Source organism: Hermetia illucens, chromosome 2, assembly GCF_905115235.1.
Source record: "Hermetia illucens chromosome 2, iHerIll2.2.curated.20191125, whole genome shotgun sequence".
Classification (NCBI taxonomy): domain Eukaryota; kingdom Metazoa; phylum Arthropoda; class Insecta; order Diptera; family Stratiomyidae; genus Hermetia; species Hermetia illucens.
Window position 1 is genome coordinate 20285248 of NC_051850.1, and position 19599 is coordinate 20304846.

At 42.1% G+C, this 19599-nt stretch overlaps 1 protein-coding gene across 2 annotated transcripts in view; it reads left to right on the forward strand.

The window, feature by feature from the left end:
* Positions 1–17810, forward strand: part of LOC119649512 (b(0,+)-type amino acid transporter 1-like) — a 50257-nt gene extending 32447 nt beyond the window's left edge. For both annotated transcript variants that reach the window (XM_038051685.1, XM_038051684.1), the window contains exons 2-6: positions 5889–6018; positions 11769–12239; positions 16587–16857; positions 16925–17568; positions 17628–17810. In XM_038051685.1, the coding sequence (XP_037907613.1) occupies positions 6015–6018; positions 11769–12239; positions 16587–16857; positions 16925–17568; positions 17628–17695 (1458 nt within the window). In that variant the 5' untranslated portion in view covers positions 5889–6014 and the 3' untranslated portion in view covers positions 17696–17810. The remainder of the gene's footprint in view (positions 1–5888; positions 6019–11768; positions 12240–16586; positions 16858–16924; positions 17569–17627) is intronic.
* The last annotated feature ends 1789 nt before the right edge of the window (positions 17811–19599 follow it).

Consider the following 19599-nt stretch of genomic DNA (forward strand, 5'->3'; position numbering starts at 1 on the left):
TATCTTAGTTGAATGAGCAGCGAATAATTTTGAGCTAAAACAATTAAGTGGGACAATTTCTTGTAAGATTAATCAGTGAAAATGGGGGAAGAGCTATATGCCAATGAAAATATTAAGTACACGTTTCTTAAGTCAACCTTTTACCTATTAAACATTAGCATTTTAGATTGAATGAATTGGGTGGGGTTTTTTCGAATTCGAAAGAAAATTTTGGGGCTGAAAAAAGATAATTTTGGGTTTTATTCCATTAAATAGTAGAGTTGGCTTGTCTGAACTCGCTACTCCAGCCAGTTGTTAAATGGTTCCATTAAAGTCGAGCGGGTTTCAAGTCTTATTTTAACGAATCATCAAGCTATGTCTAGTTTCTAGCTGACTTGGATGTTGAGGCTAATTTTAGCTAGCCAGTCTTGAGTGGAGCTGACAGCAACATGGAACAGATTTTTTCGACGATGAGCGTGATGCCCTGTAATCCGTGGATGCCTTCATTTCGGGTGGGGTCGTAGCGAGCCTTGCCGCTCATCCGTGTAACATATTCCCATAATCGCTAGGCAAACTCGATCATCTTTTGTGGTTGTCCAAGACTCGGAATCATAGAGGATGACATTGAATGACCTTACCAAGGACTCCGGATTTCATTTTAAAGGGCTTCTTTTCTGCCAACTTCAATGATCTACTGCTGCAAGCCGGTTCCCTACCAAAGCAATTCTTTATACCTGCGCTGGATTATTTTACCTCTTCCGAAGACATGGTTGAGTACAGCAGGAGTAAAACCAGCTTATCCCCGGCGTCTCTCTCGTATGTGAAAGTGATGAAGGATGGCAATCACCGAATAGCTTCCCTCAAGGTGACGTATCTCCATGACCTAGCCCATTTTGGTCAACCTTTTCGTCGCAAGAGGTTTTCATCAAACCTTAACTGATGAGAAAAGTTCTGGGTGCCCCCTTACTTTACCGGCCAACATAAATGCAGCCTTTATCATTTCATGTTTTTTAAAATCAAAATATGAGAAGTCTAAGAACCAAGATCTAGTTTATCTGCCTGGCTTTCTTGCACCACATCATCTGCATTTTTGAAACCTCAGTAAATAACAAGATTTTGAATTCTGAGCTCCTCGGAATCTTCTCTGCCCTTCGCCTAAACAAAGACCCTCTGGCCTTGGATAGAACAACGGTCGGAGGTGTCGTGATCGTTGTTAAGTCTCTCTTCCAGACCAAGCCCATCTTTTATTCCTTCTGTTCCTCTTTCGAATGTATTATCCTATGTATCACAGCAAGGAAAAAATAAAATTTTTCGGAAGTCAAAATACATGCTCTGGACCTCCATCACTATTTGGACAGTCGGGTGGGATGTCCAATTCAAACCTGTGCAGGTACTGTCGATATCCTCCATGCCCCGTGAGAAACTGGGTAAGATTATAATTTACCTCATCGTGTCGTCTTTCCAACCACTAATTGATGGCAAGATGAGCCTGTGAGTCCATCGACTTTTCCTCGAGTGTTTCCAACGCTATTGCCATCTATTTACAGATCTCTTCCTCTCGCAGTCTTCGCAGACGAATACCAGTCTGCGATACGGGAAAGATTGACTTCACATTGTGTATGTTCGCCATTTCATCTGCCAAGATGTCAATGGTCATCATTCCCTCGATGACGAACGCTGCATCATTTGAGACACTCCTGAAAGCAGGGCATACCCCCAGGGCTGTCCTCCGGTAGACTGCACTCAGTTTATTAACATTAACTGACATCCGCAACGCTTCACCCCAAACTGGGTTGCATAGAGTATGATTGAACTCACCACTCTGGCTATGAGCAACTTAGACCTCTAAGGTATACCGTGGCTCTCCCACGTTCGGCATCATCCTTGCCGAGCCATATTTGCAGTGGATGCTTTGTCGCAGATATGTTACAGATGTTGCCTTTAATTGAACTTCCTGCCTATCATCACTCCAAAGGCATAATTTCTTTTCCGGGCTTGATTTGGACCGCTTCCGTTTTTTTCTCCATAAGTATCAGACCAAAGCTCTCTAGCGAACCCTTAACAACACTGATCGCTTCACCTGAGTATAATTCAGCAGCTTCGAGATGCTTTGCGACAACAATCATCACTATATCGTCGCTAATCCATTATTGTGGTTTCCTCCGGAAGGGGAAGATAAATTATATCTTTGTACATGGTGTTCTCCAGTAGTGGGCACAATATGGAGTTCTGTGCGGCAACCGCAGAAACAACGTACTCCTGGGGTCTGTCATTGGTGTCATAACTATCAACGATAGTAGCGATAGGTGGGAAGGCCAATCTTCGCCAGGGATCCCCGTATTGACTCCAATTGGCCGAGTTGAATGCATTTTCCACGTCCAGGGTTAGTACCACGCAATGTTTGCTGGTACTACCCTCCTTGAAAATAGCCTAGTTGTTAACGTTGGAAAATACAAATTTCGCCAGCAGCAGGGAGAAATTTCTAGCCCATTCCATCACTTCTGACGGCATTGAACCCGACTCAGACAAGGTGCAAGCGATTGTGAGCTTTCTTTTGTCAAAAATAATGACCTCTCTGTCCCGCATTTTTGTACAATACCCCTCCTTTCTCCCATTATCCCATTGGCAACCATGACACCAAAGTTGAACCCGGTCCCAGTGGCCTCTCTAGTTTTGTTTTGCTAGCTATCAATCTATTTATTTCCTTTCCTTTCTGCACAATTTTTCACAAAAGTTACGAAGGTTGTTATTTCCCCTGCCTGTGGAGGCTCTGATTATCCCTTCACACGAATGGCGTTAACTGCTACTAACCTACTAGACTTCATCAACTTTTTGGTCAAATATCTGAACTATTAGCGGAAAGTGCAAGTTATCACCTGAATTTCTCTAAGGCCTTTGATTCTTCTATCCAAACTCACCTCAATTAGCATTCCGCTTTCACGCATTACATGGCTCACCTCATACCTCTCGAATCGTTTCTTTTTTTCTTCCCATTTGCCCTTTTGTTGCTTTACACCGATGACCCTGAGATCTTTTCATCTGTGGTGTCCCTACTAGACTGTGTGCCTCTACAGCCGAATTTCGCCACTCTTGTTCAAAGGTGCTCTACTACTCTTTAAATCCTCTTGCAAACTTTCACGATTCCAGATTGTCTGGCCTTCATTGCGTACTTTAGCCCATGTAAATAAAATGCTGACGTCATAATTAACGAGGATAATTGACATTCGAGTGAATTATTAAAGTTTCGTTTATCAAGAATCTACTTCTTCCCAGTCCTTGTTAAGGCTTTGTATGAAATAAAACCTTATTAGAACCGATTCAATGTCTAGCTGTCTGTCTGGATGTCTGTGTGCCACCCCCTAAATGGTTGTCACGAAATTTGGCGCGAATATGTGGTCTGTGAATCCCTTTACATACAGCAATTGGCGCCAGTTTTGTGTTGAGTTTAAGGGGGCTTACCATATATGCGAAAGGAAATTCAGAGAATGTGGTCATGTGGGGTATCAAATAAAAGGGCTCGATTATCGTCGCTTGGTTGAAGGTTTGTGATCGATAACGAGAAGTAAAGGTATCGGTGTCAAAAACCGACCATGCTGTACTCTGTTATGAACCTCTCCGTTTCTCCTGCTAGAGCCTCCTAGGTATACTCTCTGTTGACGGTGTCGAAACAATTTTTGAAATCAAGCGATGATCTAAACTGCACACACCATTTCACAATCATTTGAAAGGCCTTACTGTGTCTGTCGTTATTGTTTCTAAGGCTTAATGCTCTAATACTTTACGTTGAACTCCTCAATCCTTTAGGTGGTAATCGATTTCCAGCGTTCTGCGTTCACCTACGCTCGCAATCATTAAGATCACTACCCAGCTTGTTACATTCATTGATTCATGTCCACTTTTCCACTTTTGTTCAGATCTTCTGACATCCTTTTTGGACGTGGTGATCTACGAGTTTTTGATCGTTGTTGGTACAGTCACCAAAACCACTTTTCCTTTCATATACTCGGGTGATATGTTAGAGTAAGTCAGGGCTCAACTTGATGCTTAGATCTTCCATTACGATCACAATGTTCCTTAAGGGAGGACCTTACATTAAAGATTTTCCTTGGTGCGTAATACTGCGCCATTGTAATGCTCCGTAATCTGAACCGGAATCTCGCAATCAAATTCCTTTAAGAAACTGGCCCAACCTCATGAGAGCGTGTCTTGTGTTAGTCGTTAGTAGCAGTCTCACATCGGGTTCGCGTCTGCTATCACTTGGATTTCTAGTGTATGAAAACACAGCACCTCAACTGGGAGAGAAGGACTGTCTGGAATCCCATCACCTCATTTCGTTTAGACCCAAAATATCCAGTATACATCGCTAAAACCCTAGCTTGAATGGAAATAAGCGAACATTCCGGGGGCCACTAATCTCGTATTGTCAAAACAGCCAATAGTCAGTCTCCTTCCGAGGAGTAGTTGTAGTCTCCTTCTTTTTCAGTCTTCTTCCGGTTGAGAAGCGGGGCTGGCTCGGATCGGTTTCGTCATTTTTGTCGATCAAAAGTCTGATCTGGATGGAGTCATGAGACTTTCAAAACACCATCCCGTGCATCAAACCATCGTTGGTTCCGCCGGCCTTTTGGCCGTTTCCCGTCGACTTCGATGTTCAGACCAATTTTGGCAAGTGAATTCTCGTTAGCGGTACGAGTGCAAGGAGCTATCAGAAAGAATCAACTTTGAAAGGGATGTTTTTCATTTCAAGGTAGGGAAGCTGCCAACAACGAAAACACTGGGCAATATACATACAAGTCAAAATATCATGACTGTTCACGTGGGAAGGTTGTGTGCAAGGGAGAATCAATAAGGGCTTAGGTACGTGTCAGAAATGTCATTACAGATGAAATCATTACTACTGATCACTTCCTGAAACCACTTCGAAAAAATTTCCTGGAGATTCCCAAATAAACAGTTCCAAAACAAAAATAGAAGGTAAATGCCCCACAAACTATTTCTTTAAGTGTCAAGCCATTGGTTGTAAATCAGCTATTTTGTGATTAGCCGGTCGATCGCTTCCCTAATCGATTTCCGTAAAAAGAACCGCTTCCGCTTCATACGAAAAGTTCAAACGCAATTTTCTGTAGCCGCCAGGTACAGAGTCATATGCACATACATATTCGTATATTGGTTTGACCCGGCCTGGCTTAGGAAAAATGCATTTAATGGTTCAATAACAACACATAACAACATAGCAAGTAACAATTTTACTTAATTGGAGTAGGTTAACTTTGATATTGCAACATGGGGGAAGGATACGTGCAATAGTAAATCGTATTATGAAAATAATCAAAATGCTGCGGGAGGAAAGGGAAATGCTGTAAACAATTGAATGCATTGCTAGCCTGGCAAAATAGGAAACCGAAGATGATTCGCGGGTGGCGAAACTAACAGACAATACAGGTGCCGCAACCAATCTTCAAGTTTAAATTGTAAAGTTGTCACATTATCATTACTCGAAATTAATCCATATCACAGCATGCCTGACCCTGATTTATTTTTTCATTGAGATCGTGACGAAGAAACTCTGATTATCTGGAACCATTTCATTACGTCACTATGAACCAGATACGCTTCAACAATGTTACATTACTACCGGGTATAATTGATTTATTGCATTCAAATAGATTCGAAACACTAGTATCCAAGCTGATTTATCTAATTTTTTTAAATTTGTATTTTCGAGATAAAAGTAAGCGAATGCTTAAGCATTTATAAATGACAGAATAGTATTAACGTATCACCTCAACAGGTACGTAGTACCATCGTGCAAACATAGTGGAGCCTTTTCCCGATAAGATAATTTTTTGTTTTCTAATCAAACCCCTGAAAGATAATTTCTGTTATAGTTTCTCAATGATTTTTATTTTCAGGTGCCTTATTCCGTCCAACAATGTTGCGAAGAAAGTAATTACGTGAAATTTGTGGCCTAAATTTTATTATACGCTAAACGTGGACCAGTATATCAACCGTGACCGGGTGAATTCGCCGAGAAAAAAATGAGTGAGTAATGTGAAATATAATTTAGTTTTTTTATGGTTTTGTTTAGAAAATGTTGCTTATGACCACGTGTAATTTTGTGGAAAAATATGTCCACATATTTGTTTGTATGAAACCACGTCTTTCCAGTAAAAATTCGACCTAAAAATAATGAGGAGAAATCAAAATTGTTGTGATAAGAAATCATTTTACTGATTTCCGTTTTAATAGGTTGTGATTAAATTTTTTCCAGTGATTTGATTTTGTTCATGCTCAAATTGCAGCTCAGTATATCTGTTTCTGATATTGTTCGAAGAAAATCGATATATGTATAGTATGTCCTTTGTAAGTGCAATAAGAGCACCTTATCCCACCATAATTTTTTTCCAGAAAGGTTAAAAAGGGGGGTTTTGGACAGATCCAAAACCAATCTAGTCAGGTTTTTCTGACTCTTCTTTTCTGACGTTCCATCAAAACAATTCCTTAAAACTACAACGCCATAACCGTTAATCAGCTCAAGGATTCAACTAAAGTTTAGGGACAAACAAAAGCAGTAAAAAAATATAAGGGAGAGGCATCATGGAATAATAATTTCCCAAAACCGGAATATATCCACCGCTGATATCCTTCAAAGATGAAAGACCAAAAATCAAAAGAGGGACGAACACGACGACGGTTTCGTACCAGGGCAGAGGCAACTCATCAGGCGCTGCCTCACCTCTGCCCGTCCTGTTTTGCAAATTATAAAAGGGAGCGTATAACACCTGCGAGACCCTTTGGTCATGTTGCTTCCAGGACAGAAGTGAGGCGGCGTCTGATGAGTCGCCTCTTTCCTAGTACGAAACCATAGCCGTCTTGGCCCATCTTTTGATTTTTGAACTTTGGGTGTTAAACTCAAAAAAAGGAGTCCATGGACCATAAAGAGTGGGAGTAAGTTGCTCTCCATTTGGTTCGGTCCGACATCAAGTGGATGTGGACTTAGGGTTCCTCAATCCCTAAACAAAAATTAAGGTCCAATTCGATTCAACATTTTTGAGATACTTTTAAGGTTGCTGCTAAGTTGTATAATAAATAACGCTCTATAAATTACCACAACAATTTTCTCATTTTATTCATCCAAACACTTATGTTATCTCAAAGTTGCTCTAGTTTTATTGAGGCTTATCGCATGAAACGACATTTTTTTCAAATCGTTCATCAAATAAGTGTTATAATTACTAATAAGTTATGACAACTGGCTTTACTCTAATACGTCAATCTGAAATGTTATTTTTCAAGTGGTATAACCTAATTATTGGCGTATGTAATGATAAACTACTTTTTCTCTCAATTATTAAGAAGAGGTCTTACTACACCCTTATAACTTTACTATTTACTGGCTTACAATTAAAAAAAAACAACATGTGATGGGATGATGTAGGATTTCTTCAACCACCGTGTCACCTGAGAAATTGTGTTAAAATTATTTCTCAATCATGAATCAGTGTGCTGGTCCAACATAATTTTTTAGTGCTGTCTGATTTATGCTGCCATTTATTGTAATATTTATCCCAAACGATTTTGGAAGTCTACAGTAATATCATCTAAAATTGTTCTTTTTCTTCCTCGAATTGCGGCTTAATCACAAGGAAATCTATAGATATATTTATTTAATGTTGTCCTCAATGCGTTGCACATTCTCTACACGGTATGCCGAAGTCATTTTTTTCGGATTTGTGGCTCTGGTTCACGTTTTCGCCCAGGCAGGAGCTGTATAAACCAGTGTAAATTGCACTGCACTACAAGCAGCTTCCGTTTTTGGGCTCCCGATATGAGATACCCTTCTTGTTAGACATGAGCATGGGACATAAAAACCCTAGTAAGACTTTTAACGGGACACTGCTCCTTAAACTACCACATGAAAAAAATCGGAGTGGTAGTCTCGGCAATATACAGCTAATGCGAGGAGGAAGAAGAGACGGCCCTACATTTCCTATGCAGCTGTCCGGCCTCTTCAGACCTCAGACGAAGATATTTTGGTAAGGTTTCCTTCAACGAAGAGTTTGCGCATTCTCTGTCCCTGGATGGTCTCAGATTTGTGAACGTCTGTGAACGCCATCGGCGAGAGGCCGATGAATATATCATACGATCTCCGGGGATAGCGGCCGATTGCACTAACAAAGGTCTGACTGCTTGGAGTTGCGGCTCCTTCCGCTAAACTAAACTAACTAATTTAGTAGCAATATGTGAATTCCCTCCGTCTTATTGGGATCATATTCTCGTTAGGGATAAAGAACTCGTTTACTCTATCAAGGGTAAGGTTGACTTTCAATTCGCGGAGGGGGAGGGGGATGTTTTAAATTAAATTCTCTTTTGAACGCGCATCGCAGAACAACTACACTTAAAATAAATACTTAAAATAAAATAAGAGTCAGAAAATGTGATGCGAAGAGAGTATTTTGGCAGACGGTACTCCTTGAAACATTCCGGGGGAACGGGAACATGAGGTTCATTGTCCTCTTGCTACGAAAAAAGTTCATTACTAATTATAGTCTCCCTTATTAATTCGTATATTCCGTTTGCAGTTACTTCGGAAAGGTAAATTTCTTCTTCTTGCTGGAGATTCTAATAATGGGGCCTTCCTTTTGCCCTTTGGCAAAGCCTTTTCACTTGGTGGCAGGACGACCCCAACATCTCAATTTCTTGTAGTTCTACCAGTTGGTTTCCTGCTGTGCGCCTCGATTATCTGTTAAAACAACTGTTCCACTTATCCCATCGTCGACTTTTTCAGGTCATCACCCCCATCCAAAAGCCATCCAAAATGTAGACGCTTGTTTAATTTCGGAAATAGCTTTCGTCACCTTTTCTTCCACCTAAAATATCAAGAAAAATATTAATCTGGGCGTTGTGTACATTCACCCGCTAGATTATTCTTCTCCGTCAAGGAGACACTAAAATATGTACGTTAGATCGGCGACCGTTCGGAGAAGGGTCACGTCTCCAACGTTAGGGAGTACCAGGTCTAGCTTCGCTACCACAAGTCTATTAGACCACTACCCTCTATTATAGCTTTTTATGGAAATGGTCGTGGGATATTAACAATTAACGAGTGGAGTGTCTGAAATTGTTCTTAGGAATGCATGTTATGACTTCGCCGTGAATTAGAAGTCTTCATCCTAATGACATTTTTTCATCTTTACTGGTTTCACATTCCTCCAGAATTTTCCAAGAAATCTGCATTTCACTCATCAGTTATCTTGAGATTGTGGGTTTCATGTTGTAGCCCTTTCTTCATTGTAATCCGTCACTTTTGTAGCTTGCTAAAACCTGGCCCACATGGCGACACAACTCTTTGTTCAAGATTGTGTCGAGCAGAAGTGCCTCATTGATATAATACAGTCAAGGTGGGGTTTTAAATTTTCGAGCAACTATGACAGTCATTTTCCGTAGCTGTAATAGCACATCAAAGAACATCTTAAAAGCTTACTCGATAAAGAGCAGGCTTGTTTCCTTTCTGATTCCTCCTGCATTGACCACATCCACACGCTATGGATCATTTTATTCACATCTACGCTTCAGCTGCTCTTCATTCGAGATAGCTTTTGACAGCGCGAAGAGGGAGTGTATCCGGGGTGCTTTACGCAGGAGAGGCATTTCGGAGAAACCAATAATTATTATTAGAACGACATATGATGGCGCAAAATGTCACGTGCTAAAATCGTGCGTAAAATCTCAGAGGAATTTGGGGCGGAGTCCGCCAGGGTTGCATCTTTTCACTGATTATCTCTTCTCGTTATCAGTGGAGTTGCCTTCCCCGTAGGACGTGGAGAGATTCAATGGACCGTGACATCTTTCCTTAAACACCTCGACTACGTTGACGATATCTGTTTTGCTCTCTGACCCTGGTCCATAAGACCTTGATGCGATGGACAGGCAAACTTTTATGGTTAGGCACCCGTACAAAGGGGCGTTCTACTGAACCGAATGTTACTCAATGTTCAGATGGTGCACATTCCCTAGCGACTTAACTTCTGGTGGAATACTGAATTGCCCAATTTTTCCCATTGAGCCGGATAATCTCCCAAAGGGTGATAGGTAAAACTTGAAAAGAACAAGGCGGTAAAGAGGCCCAAAAAAATTCAAGTTAGTAGTTCAGCGAAGTAAAGAAAGCCCTTAAAAGACTATGCTTAGAGATGAATATACGTTCTTATATGTTTCTTAAAGGTTGTGATAGGATCCCTGGAAAACCATACGAAGTATCCCGTGCAATAATTTCATAATCATTCAGGGATTATCGTCTCAGTAAAAAGGGAATCGTGCCTGCTATAAGATACTTGGGGGTAGTAGTACTCACAGTAAACATGGAAAATTGCTGGATAAGGGCAAACAAAGCTTCAAGGCCTTCACGCGCGTGTATTGCAGAGGAGATTTTCCTCGAGTTACAGAAGTACCAGAGGCTTGTGCTTATACCTAATGGTGGTAAACCTTTAAACCATCCCATTACTGGGCCACAAATCTTTTAAGCACTACGTGGAAAATGCTACGTAAAGCGGATAAAGACTACTCTGATTAGCTGATGGTCTACAAGACTTTCAGGTTGGTAGTCCGACTTCGGTGAAGTGATCTTGTTAAGTGCTGTAAGAAATAGTTAAGCTTTTATTAATATTGGGAATTTACCTTTCATCACCAATTCGATATCCCTAAAAGCTGACTGGTATTCTGATCTACGCCATCGTTCCATTTCAGGCAGGGTCTGCCTCGTCTTATTTTTCTACCATAGATATTGTCCTTATACCCTTTCCGGGCTGGATCATCCTCATCCATATGGATTAGGTGACCCACCCACTGCAACTTGTTGAGCCGAATTCACCTTTTAACTTATTCAATATGTACAAGTTAGCTCCAGCAGTATGCTCTTTACCCAGTACATATTTATTTCTAGTGGTTACTACAGTCCGATCAATTCTTTACAGTTGTTGTTAGTGGTTTTCAAGTGGAATCTATTTGAGGTTTTTTTGATTTTCTGACGTCGTTGGGAAATGCCGTTCTTTCGTATTTACAGCGCTCATCAGATACTCCGAGAGAAATCTTTGGAAGTGGGGAGGGGGGCGGGGTGGTTTAGAATTTGTCCTGATTATTTGTGTTGGCCTTCTTGAGTGGTTATCACGGCTAGAGTTCTTCGTGGGCTCAATGTGGGAAGTTACACCTTTTAACTTGCGGCAGAGCTGCCAGGTAAACCTCAGTGGTGTCATATTTTTATAGTCACAATTTAATCCCTGTTCGACAAGGACCCCCAAAGGGTTTTGGGCATTCTTGATTTTGTGATGTTGGTTCATGTACAGTTATCAAATCGTTTGGCCAAACCTTCCGGAGGTAACTTGGAACATTTACCTTTGATAGTGGACGAAATCTCTAGTTTGTTATATTTTTCTCGAGTTTCTCCCTGCTATCTACTAGTAGCCTATGCCGAAAATTATTGCTCTATTGATACTGAAAAACGTAGCATCATGTTTGAAACAAACTGTCGAGATGATGTCGAAACTCGTAAAACCATAGTACGACATAAGAAAACGATACCGTTTCAGTAATATTGGTAGACCATGTGGTCCCCTACAGAATTGAATAAAACAGGTTACCTTCCAGTAATCTCCTGATGGTTTCTGTTTTGATTTTTTTTTGTTCGTCAAATTTACTACCATTGAAATTATCCACCTTAATATCTAGTTTTAAGCAAAATTATTGCATTTTTAGTATTTGAATTTTCTAATCCTCTTTGTTTTTTTTTCTTTGTACAGCTGAAAAAGTGGCCAAGCCCGTTGGGCTACAGCGTCGGCTGGGCCTTCTGGCCGCAGTTAACATTATTATTGGTGTTATGATCGGATCTGGAATATTCGTATCACCAACAGCAGCCTTAAAATACTCCGGAAGTGTCGGCCTTTGTTTGATAGTGTGGGCAGCCTGCGGTATTGTCTCACTGCTTGGAGCTCTCTGTTTTGCTGAACTGGGAACAGTAGTGCCAAGATCTGGTGCTGAATATGCATATCTTCTGGAAACTTTTGGCAAACTACACAAATTCTGGGGACCTTTACCAGCATTCATTTGTGCATGGGTCTACGTTGTAGTGCTTCGACCTGCTGAAGTAGCCGTCATCGTTCTAACGTTTGCCGAATACTCAATTCAACCACTGAGGCACATATTGAAAATTGATAACTTGCCAGAGGATGAGCAGTTACGAGTCATCAAAATGATATCCATACTTGGTTTGGGTAAGTAATACCATTGCCTTTATATTTCGAATTCAAGAATCACCGAACGTTTTGGGTGTCCGTTTTTTGATTAAGGTTTTATAAGCCAATGAAAGAAGGGAGAAGTAATAGGGTAGGCTGAAAAGTAATGTTTACATGCTTGTAGACGGATAGCGAAATCAAGCTAATAATTCCAAAGTTTCAAAATCACATATTTATTTTTCGATATAGTGATATAGCATGACTGAATATTAAAACTTAATGGTGCATTGGTAGATTGTTTGATTCGTGCCCAATTTCGATTTCTCCTTTTTCCATGAGGCTTAGATAAGTTCAGTCACGTTCCGCAGCCTTTTGCCGCCAAATGTAAATTCATTCATGCCAGTTTATAGTATTGTTGTATCACAAAATGATAAGACGTAATCACACGTAGAACTCCGTTTATTTTACTATTTTATGGTTTAGACATAAGCGTGAGCTTGACTTCTAAGCGTGACTTTTGCAGTTGAATGATAATGCTCAGTTAACCTCCGGAATTGTGTATTCATATATAAAAATTTATCAAAATGAAAATGTAAGAATACGGTTTTTCAGTGCTACCATTAGAACCTGCGTCTATCTTGATCTCGAACTAACTATTTTTTGTATGAGTAGCGTTGGTAAAGGAGTGTTCTACTAACGCAATGCTCTCCTGCCTTAGAGTGTCCTCAAAAGTCAGGGAGCGCCTTCCACCAAAGGGAGGCGAAAGGAGGAAAAGAATTGTTGGTATAAGGAACCCTCCACCACCTGGTCCCTCCACCGGGCGAGTTCTATCTTCTTTGTAACAAAAAGTACCCGAGCATAATGCTTAGCACGGCTTCATCTGATAATATTGTCCGGGGGGAGCTGCCCTGTGTTTGCATGAAGTTCTTGACGAATCCCATCCCACCTTGCACAAGAAAAAAGGTGTGGTAGGCATCGCTCTGTCCCCCCCCTCTCTTGCACAGTCAGAAGATCGTACTTTTCTACCTTGTGCAGATAAGGCTGAAAACCTCTGTGTCCATTTAGAAAATGGGTATGACAATAATCAATTTCGTCATGCTTTTGGTTCAACCATGGGTCATTTACCTCCTGACTCGTTTTGCGAAGAGAGTTGCAACTCATTTAGTGTATGTTGCCGTTCTTCATGCATGACCAACTTCCTTGACTCATCCCTCTTGAGCTTGCAGATGGCTTTACGTTCCGTCGTAAGGAAGGCAGACGTCACCCGCAAAGCTCTCCGTGTACTTGCGCAAGGCACGGACGATGAACCTCCTCACCAAGAGTGTCTGATGGTCCCTTTGCGCCATAGAACAGAATGGACTGCTTTGCGCTTATGAGAGTGTAGTGTTTTTAAATCTTCTTACACTGACTTAAAGCTGCGTTTTGTTGACATCGTCTTTTTTTCTAAAAAATCAATTTAAAATTACTGCAACATCCTTAACTTTTTAGAATGTGCTTTTTCTCCAATCAACTTGGCTCATTGTCAGATAAGCGGTACATTTTTAACCACTCGGTTTCCGGGCATGGCCACGCAGTCTAGAGATTTCAGTGGCCACCCGCTGTGGAGAGCTCTAGTGGTGGCATCTGTTGTGTGGTAGCTGCACTTCCGCATCGGAAATTGAAATTCAGGCTGTCGCGCCACAAGAGGATATCTCTTGCGATTTAAAGCGGTTGGTTTCGACTTTATAATCTACTAACTTGCTGATCGTCATGGAACGTAGGGCCGAAATTATCTCTTTAGTCAAGATGACTATTACTTCGGCTTCAAAACGTGAGGCTAACACAATGGGCATTCATGCATCGGTTCGCCCGTCGCTTCAATATGCCAAGTCTGCTTTGCTGTTCAATAGTGCGTCCGGCAACAAGTGCATCCCTCTGTTACCACCAATGGATCTTCATCCTCCTCTCATCAGGGAGGAAACTCAGATAATCCCTCAATATCGGCGGTTGGCAGCCCCGTAGAATGATTTTTTTAGTGTGGCTTACATATCTTTCCATCTTACGGAATTGAAGGCATTTCTCAGTGATCAGGGTTTCCGCAGAGCCCCGATTTTCCGAGTAACAAGTTTATAATCACGGATTCCTATTTACTTCGCCTACTGCGTCCTGTCAGCATACAACATTTGCTTCTGTTTATCGCACTGAGGAATCTCCTGCTAGCTCATATGTACTCTGTCATTGTATTGTGTACCTCCTCTCGCGCGGAACGGCGGAGCTCATGACACTCCTTCCCCTAACAGGAGGCTTGTCGCAACTGAGGTCAGTTACAACGACGGAAGAAATTAGTGAATAATTTCCGCTTGAAGGTGGAAAAAGGGTTTAGGGAGCAAGTTTAAGCTAGAGCCAGAAAGCACGAGATGACAATTGAGAATGCAAGGACCTAGATGAGATTACTCTAAGGAGCGATATCGATGTTATATAGCATAGTTCAGGGCGCTATCGAAAGGATGAATATGGCCTTTGAAAGTGCACAGACCACTATTGTTAGCCAACATGATGGATCGAAAACGTGTAGAGAGTGCGGAGAGTCAGGCCACCTCATGAAACATTGGATCCGAGAACAACAAGGCATATTGTGCAGGGAAGAAGGAAATGTGGATGACCCGCATGCTGTAAAGATGGTAGACGTCTCGCATAAAGAAGAGAGTCGAACGGTACATGCGAATAAAATTGATACAATCAAATCAAACTATTCGACAGTTGAATGTAGACTTGGCGGTAATTAGTGAACCGTATCGAAATTACGGTATCACTACTCGACTGATCGATACGTCCGGCAATATCATGATATATGAAATACAAACTATGCAAGAAACAATGGCATTACCGGGAGTTGGAAAATCGTCCATATTAGATAGTGGCTTGACTTCTCCTAGTGCAAAAATGGGTGAAATACTAGGGGATGTAAAACAGTTTGGTGCTAGGTGTTAAAGATCACAAGCCTAAACTAATTGCCGTCGATTTCCAGGGACCAAATCTTAATCGAAATCTTTGCAAAGCTGGACGAATTCGTCAACCTGACCTGCCTCTTGAGAGGAATGCTTTTGCAATTGAGTAGGACTACACCTACCGCGAATATCAAGCCATCTTTCTCGATATTGGAGACGGAGAAAGCTGAGCAAACTTTAGAAGTCGAAAAGTTACAATGTTTGGCTAATCTACTGTGACTTTCGAGGCCCTAAAAAGTGCGTCAGATGTGTCAGTGTATAATCGAGAAATATGACACTAAACCAGTGGAACAACGTTGAGATCACCTCGTTTGCGAGCGGGTAGACCTTGTGAATGGGCAAGGTAAGGAGTGTTTGCCGCTCAGTGAAACAGGCAAAAGTTTGACCTACTGCCGAAGCCTCAAAGACCACCAGACATGCCTAGTTCATATCGTCCTGCTTGTCTTTTAGAGACAATGGAATAGATGTTGAAGAGAGTGCTATACGAAAGAATGTTCCCATGAAACAAGTTTGTTGATGATCTATCAGAGTAACAGTATGGATTTCGGCGAGTATACGACCGATGCCGCAGCAATAGTTGTGAATCTACGTCAGAGGTGATGTCAGATGAGATGGTAAGTGCTACGCAATGATGAGACTAGATGCCTTGAATGCTTATAATTCAGTCAAAAGGGATTGGATTCAGGGCACTTTAGCTGTGCTGAGTGTAACTGAATGCTTGGTTCCGTTAATTGTCACTTTTCAGAAAGGCTTCTCTGGCACATGGCAAAGTCCACTCTCATAGCTGATGTTCCTCAAATTCCGTACTGGGACGCCCACTTGGTCCTTGCGCTTCGATTTGGACGAGTCTCCCGGCTATTTCGAATGCGTTGTTAGACTCCAGGACCCGGCGTACATCATGTTCCATTGTCCGAAATTCATGCAGTAGAGAAGAAGACTGAACGATGCCCTTAACATAGTCATCGGAGTCAAAACCTTCGTATAGGAGATGGTACTACCTCAGAATTCGCGTTGGATATTTGTCACCTTGAAGTTAGCCAGAGCCCTCTCCTGAAAGTAATATTTCACAGTGGTACGGTATCGACATGGGCGGAAGAATGGGGATGGTTTTAGTGGGACCTGACTATAACCAGGCGTAGCAGGGTCTTTAACATATTTCACCTCCATCCTTAAAAAAGCGCGTGTCTTTTGGGTGAGCAATGTTGACTGACACTTAAACCATTTGGAGTTCTTCTGAGTACATACTTTGATTTTTATTCTTCCGGAAACGTTCCCAGGCTTTGTTCTTTCGACTTGTTCTTATTCGCTAGTTTTAAGTTTAGATTTATTTTGTCATTTTATTATACTTATTTTTTGTTTAACCGAATAAATAATCCTCTATTTCGCTTACCTTTCTCAGGTATAATTACATACGTAAATTTAGTTAGCGTAAAACTCTACATTCGTATCAACAATATCTTCAGTTTCTGCAAAGTATTCGCGTGTCTAGTTGTAATTGGAGGTGGAATTTACGAACTAGCTGTCGGTAATACGGGTAACTTAAAAAATGCATTCCATGGAACCACTAGCAGTGCAGGACATATAGCTTTGGCATTTTACAATGGACTCTGGGCATATGATGGATGGTCTAGTGTTACAACCGTAACTGAAGAGATAAAAAGACCTGAAAAGTGAGTGGTACCTAAATAGTATGAATCCTTACCTGTTACTTAACCATTTCCCTTTGATCCTTTACAGAAACATCCCACGATCCATCATCATAGCTGTTCCAATTATAACTGCGCTCTATGTCTTCATGAATCTCGCCTATATGACCGTCCTGACGCCAACTGAAATGATGAACGCCCCGGCAGTTGCAGTAGCATTCGGAGAGCGCGTTCTTGGCCCGTTTGCATTTATTATTCCTCTGGGAGTTGCACTTTCTACATTCGGATGTGCCATGAGTATTCAATTTGGTGTTACTCGGCTATGTTTCGTGGCAGGTCGTGAAGGACACTTTCTTGAATCCATGTCGTATGTTAACATGAGGCGATCGACACCCTCACCAGCAGTAGCTCTGCAAGGAATACTTACTTTAGCCTTCATATTGGCTGGGGATATTGAAACTCTTATAGAGTTCGCGTCTTTCCTGATTTGGTTCTTCTACGGATCTGCCGTGGTTTGTTTGCTTGTGCTAAGGAGAACGCAGCCTGACACTCATCGACCGTATAAAGTGCCATTGTTTGTCCCAATTTTTACACTTGGTGTCGCGTTGTTCTTGTCGATTACTCCAATTATTTCGGAACCGTCGTTGAAGTTTTTGATTGCCATTGGCTTCATCGTGAGTGGGCTAATGGTCTACATACCGTTTATATATTATCGAAAAGAGCCAGTATTTATGGGTAAGGGTATAGTGTTAGTTTCTTCTGAGTTGAGTTTAACGTCCATTTCTTTCTTCCAGATAAATTTACGTATCTTGTCCAAGTGCTTTTCGAAGCTGTGCCAACTGATATTAGTAAGGAGCTTTAACATTAAAATATTTTAGGATACCTAGATTAGTGGATAACATTTGTCCAGTTCCATTTTTTATGACATAAGAACATGTACAATTGATATTTAATGATATATTTTTTGATTTTTCTAAGATGGATTGTTTTACTTTCTCCAATTTGCGTGAGTTTGAACTTAGTTTATCACGAGACTGTAAATCAATATCGCGTGCAACGACTCTACATTATTTGCCAAGGCCACGACGGCTATTTCAACGAGGAACCAGGTAAGAGTAGCTGTCTCGAGGAGGCTTGCAAAAAGATTGTTTTGGGGCTGAAATGAGTCCAGTGCCTGTATGCCGAGAAACTACTTCAGCACGACCAAAGTCGCAAGATCTTTCCACTCATCGAAAACTACCACATCTTCCGAAGTAAATTAAGTGTCCAGGCTGCCAGGGAGTTAGACGAAACCGTGCTGTAGAATGAATGCCCCTCAATTCTGAGTTCGGTGAGGACGAAAAGCTGAAATTCGTTGTCTTCATTGTGTACTTGTATCTTCCTATCCACAACTAAAGACTAAACGACAAAGTAGAGTTGCCACTTCCTCGAGTCGAAGGCAAGCTCATCCAAAGCACAGGACAGAAGAAGGGGTTGCACTAAAAACAATGACTATCTCCACTTAGAGAACCTAAGTTCGCGTCTGTTGAGAAACACTATAAAAAAGAGAGTTGCATGATATTCAGGGTTTGGACGCGGTTCGCCTTCGAAGGGCAATCTTGCTGCTCCGCGGGCTGAACAGCACTACAATGATCAGAACTAGGTCATAACCAGCAATTCTGCGTCGGAAGATCTTCCGAACTACCCACTGGATTAGCTTACACCTACTCCGCCGACGCCTGCAGTCGAGTCGCAGAGCTACTCTCGGTCCCACAACTACCAAGTGTGTGGGCAGCCAGACCAAGGAACAAGTGCAGTGCAGAGCCGGTCTGACAACGTGCCTTTAGTTACGTATCCGCCTAGAAGTGCCTGAAATCAAGCAAACGTCCGCAAAGTAACCAGATTACTAAGGATTACTTCGTACATATTTAATTTCCTGCTTACTTAATTTCGATACATATTACATTAGATGTTTAATTTCGGTACGATACACCCTGTAGTAGGTTGCAGTCAGAACGGCGCAATCCGATGGCCTGGTTCCGCCGCTAATTGGAGGCGTGATTTGCGCTCGCAGGCGTCACAACGGACGCCACGCAGAGAGACCATTGGGCTAGTCGCGGACGTGTTGGAAGACGACTGGCTAAAGGGGCAACTCATACGCCGGCTGTCAGTGAATGAGGAAGCGAAGTTGAATCACTTACTGAACGAGCTGACGCTGGGCGACTGTACCTTCAGACAGCTGCTTCGAGAAATGAGGTAGTTGGGTGGGGATAAAGTCGGCTCGGTTCCTGGTTGCAGCGGCTCCCGGAGAGCACCCGCGCTATCTTGGGATACGCGGACTGCGGGTCGCTGGAGGTGCTGCCCGCCACACGCGACAAAGTTCTAGAGACACACGTCGGGAGGTCGAAGATCTCAAGTCACTGCTGACGACACTTGTGGACGCGGTCTCCAAGCTTAAGGCCACTGTAGGTACTTCAGGAGGTAGATCTCGATCGCAGTCACGGTCGATGTCTGCTTCTCGAAAAAGGCGTTCGGGTGCTCGCATGTCGGGACCTCACCAACCCCGAGAATTTGCTGGTACCACCGCAAATTCGAAGCTAAAACGACTAAATGTACCACCGGATGCAATTTCAATACAACAATATACTAGGCTCGCTGGGTGCCTTGGCGACGGTTACCCGAAGCGCAGCACCACATCGCCTTTAAATTTTCGGCCCTGTGAGCAGGCGTTCCTTTGTGGTCGACACGGGTGTGGAGGTTTCGGTTCTCCCCAACCCCGCTCAAAGA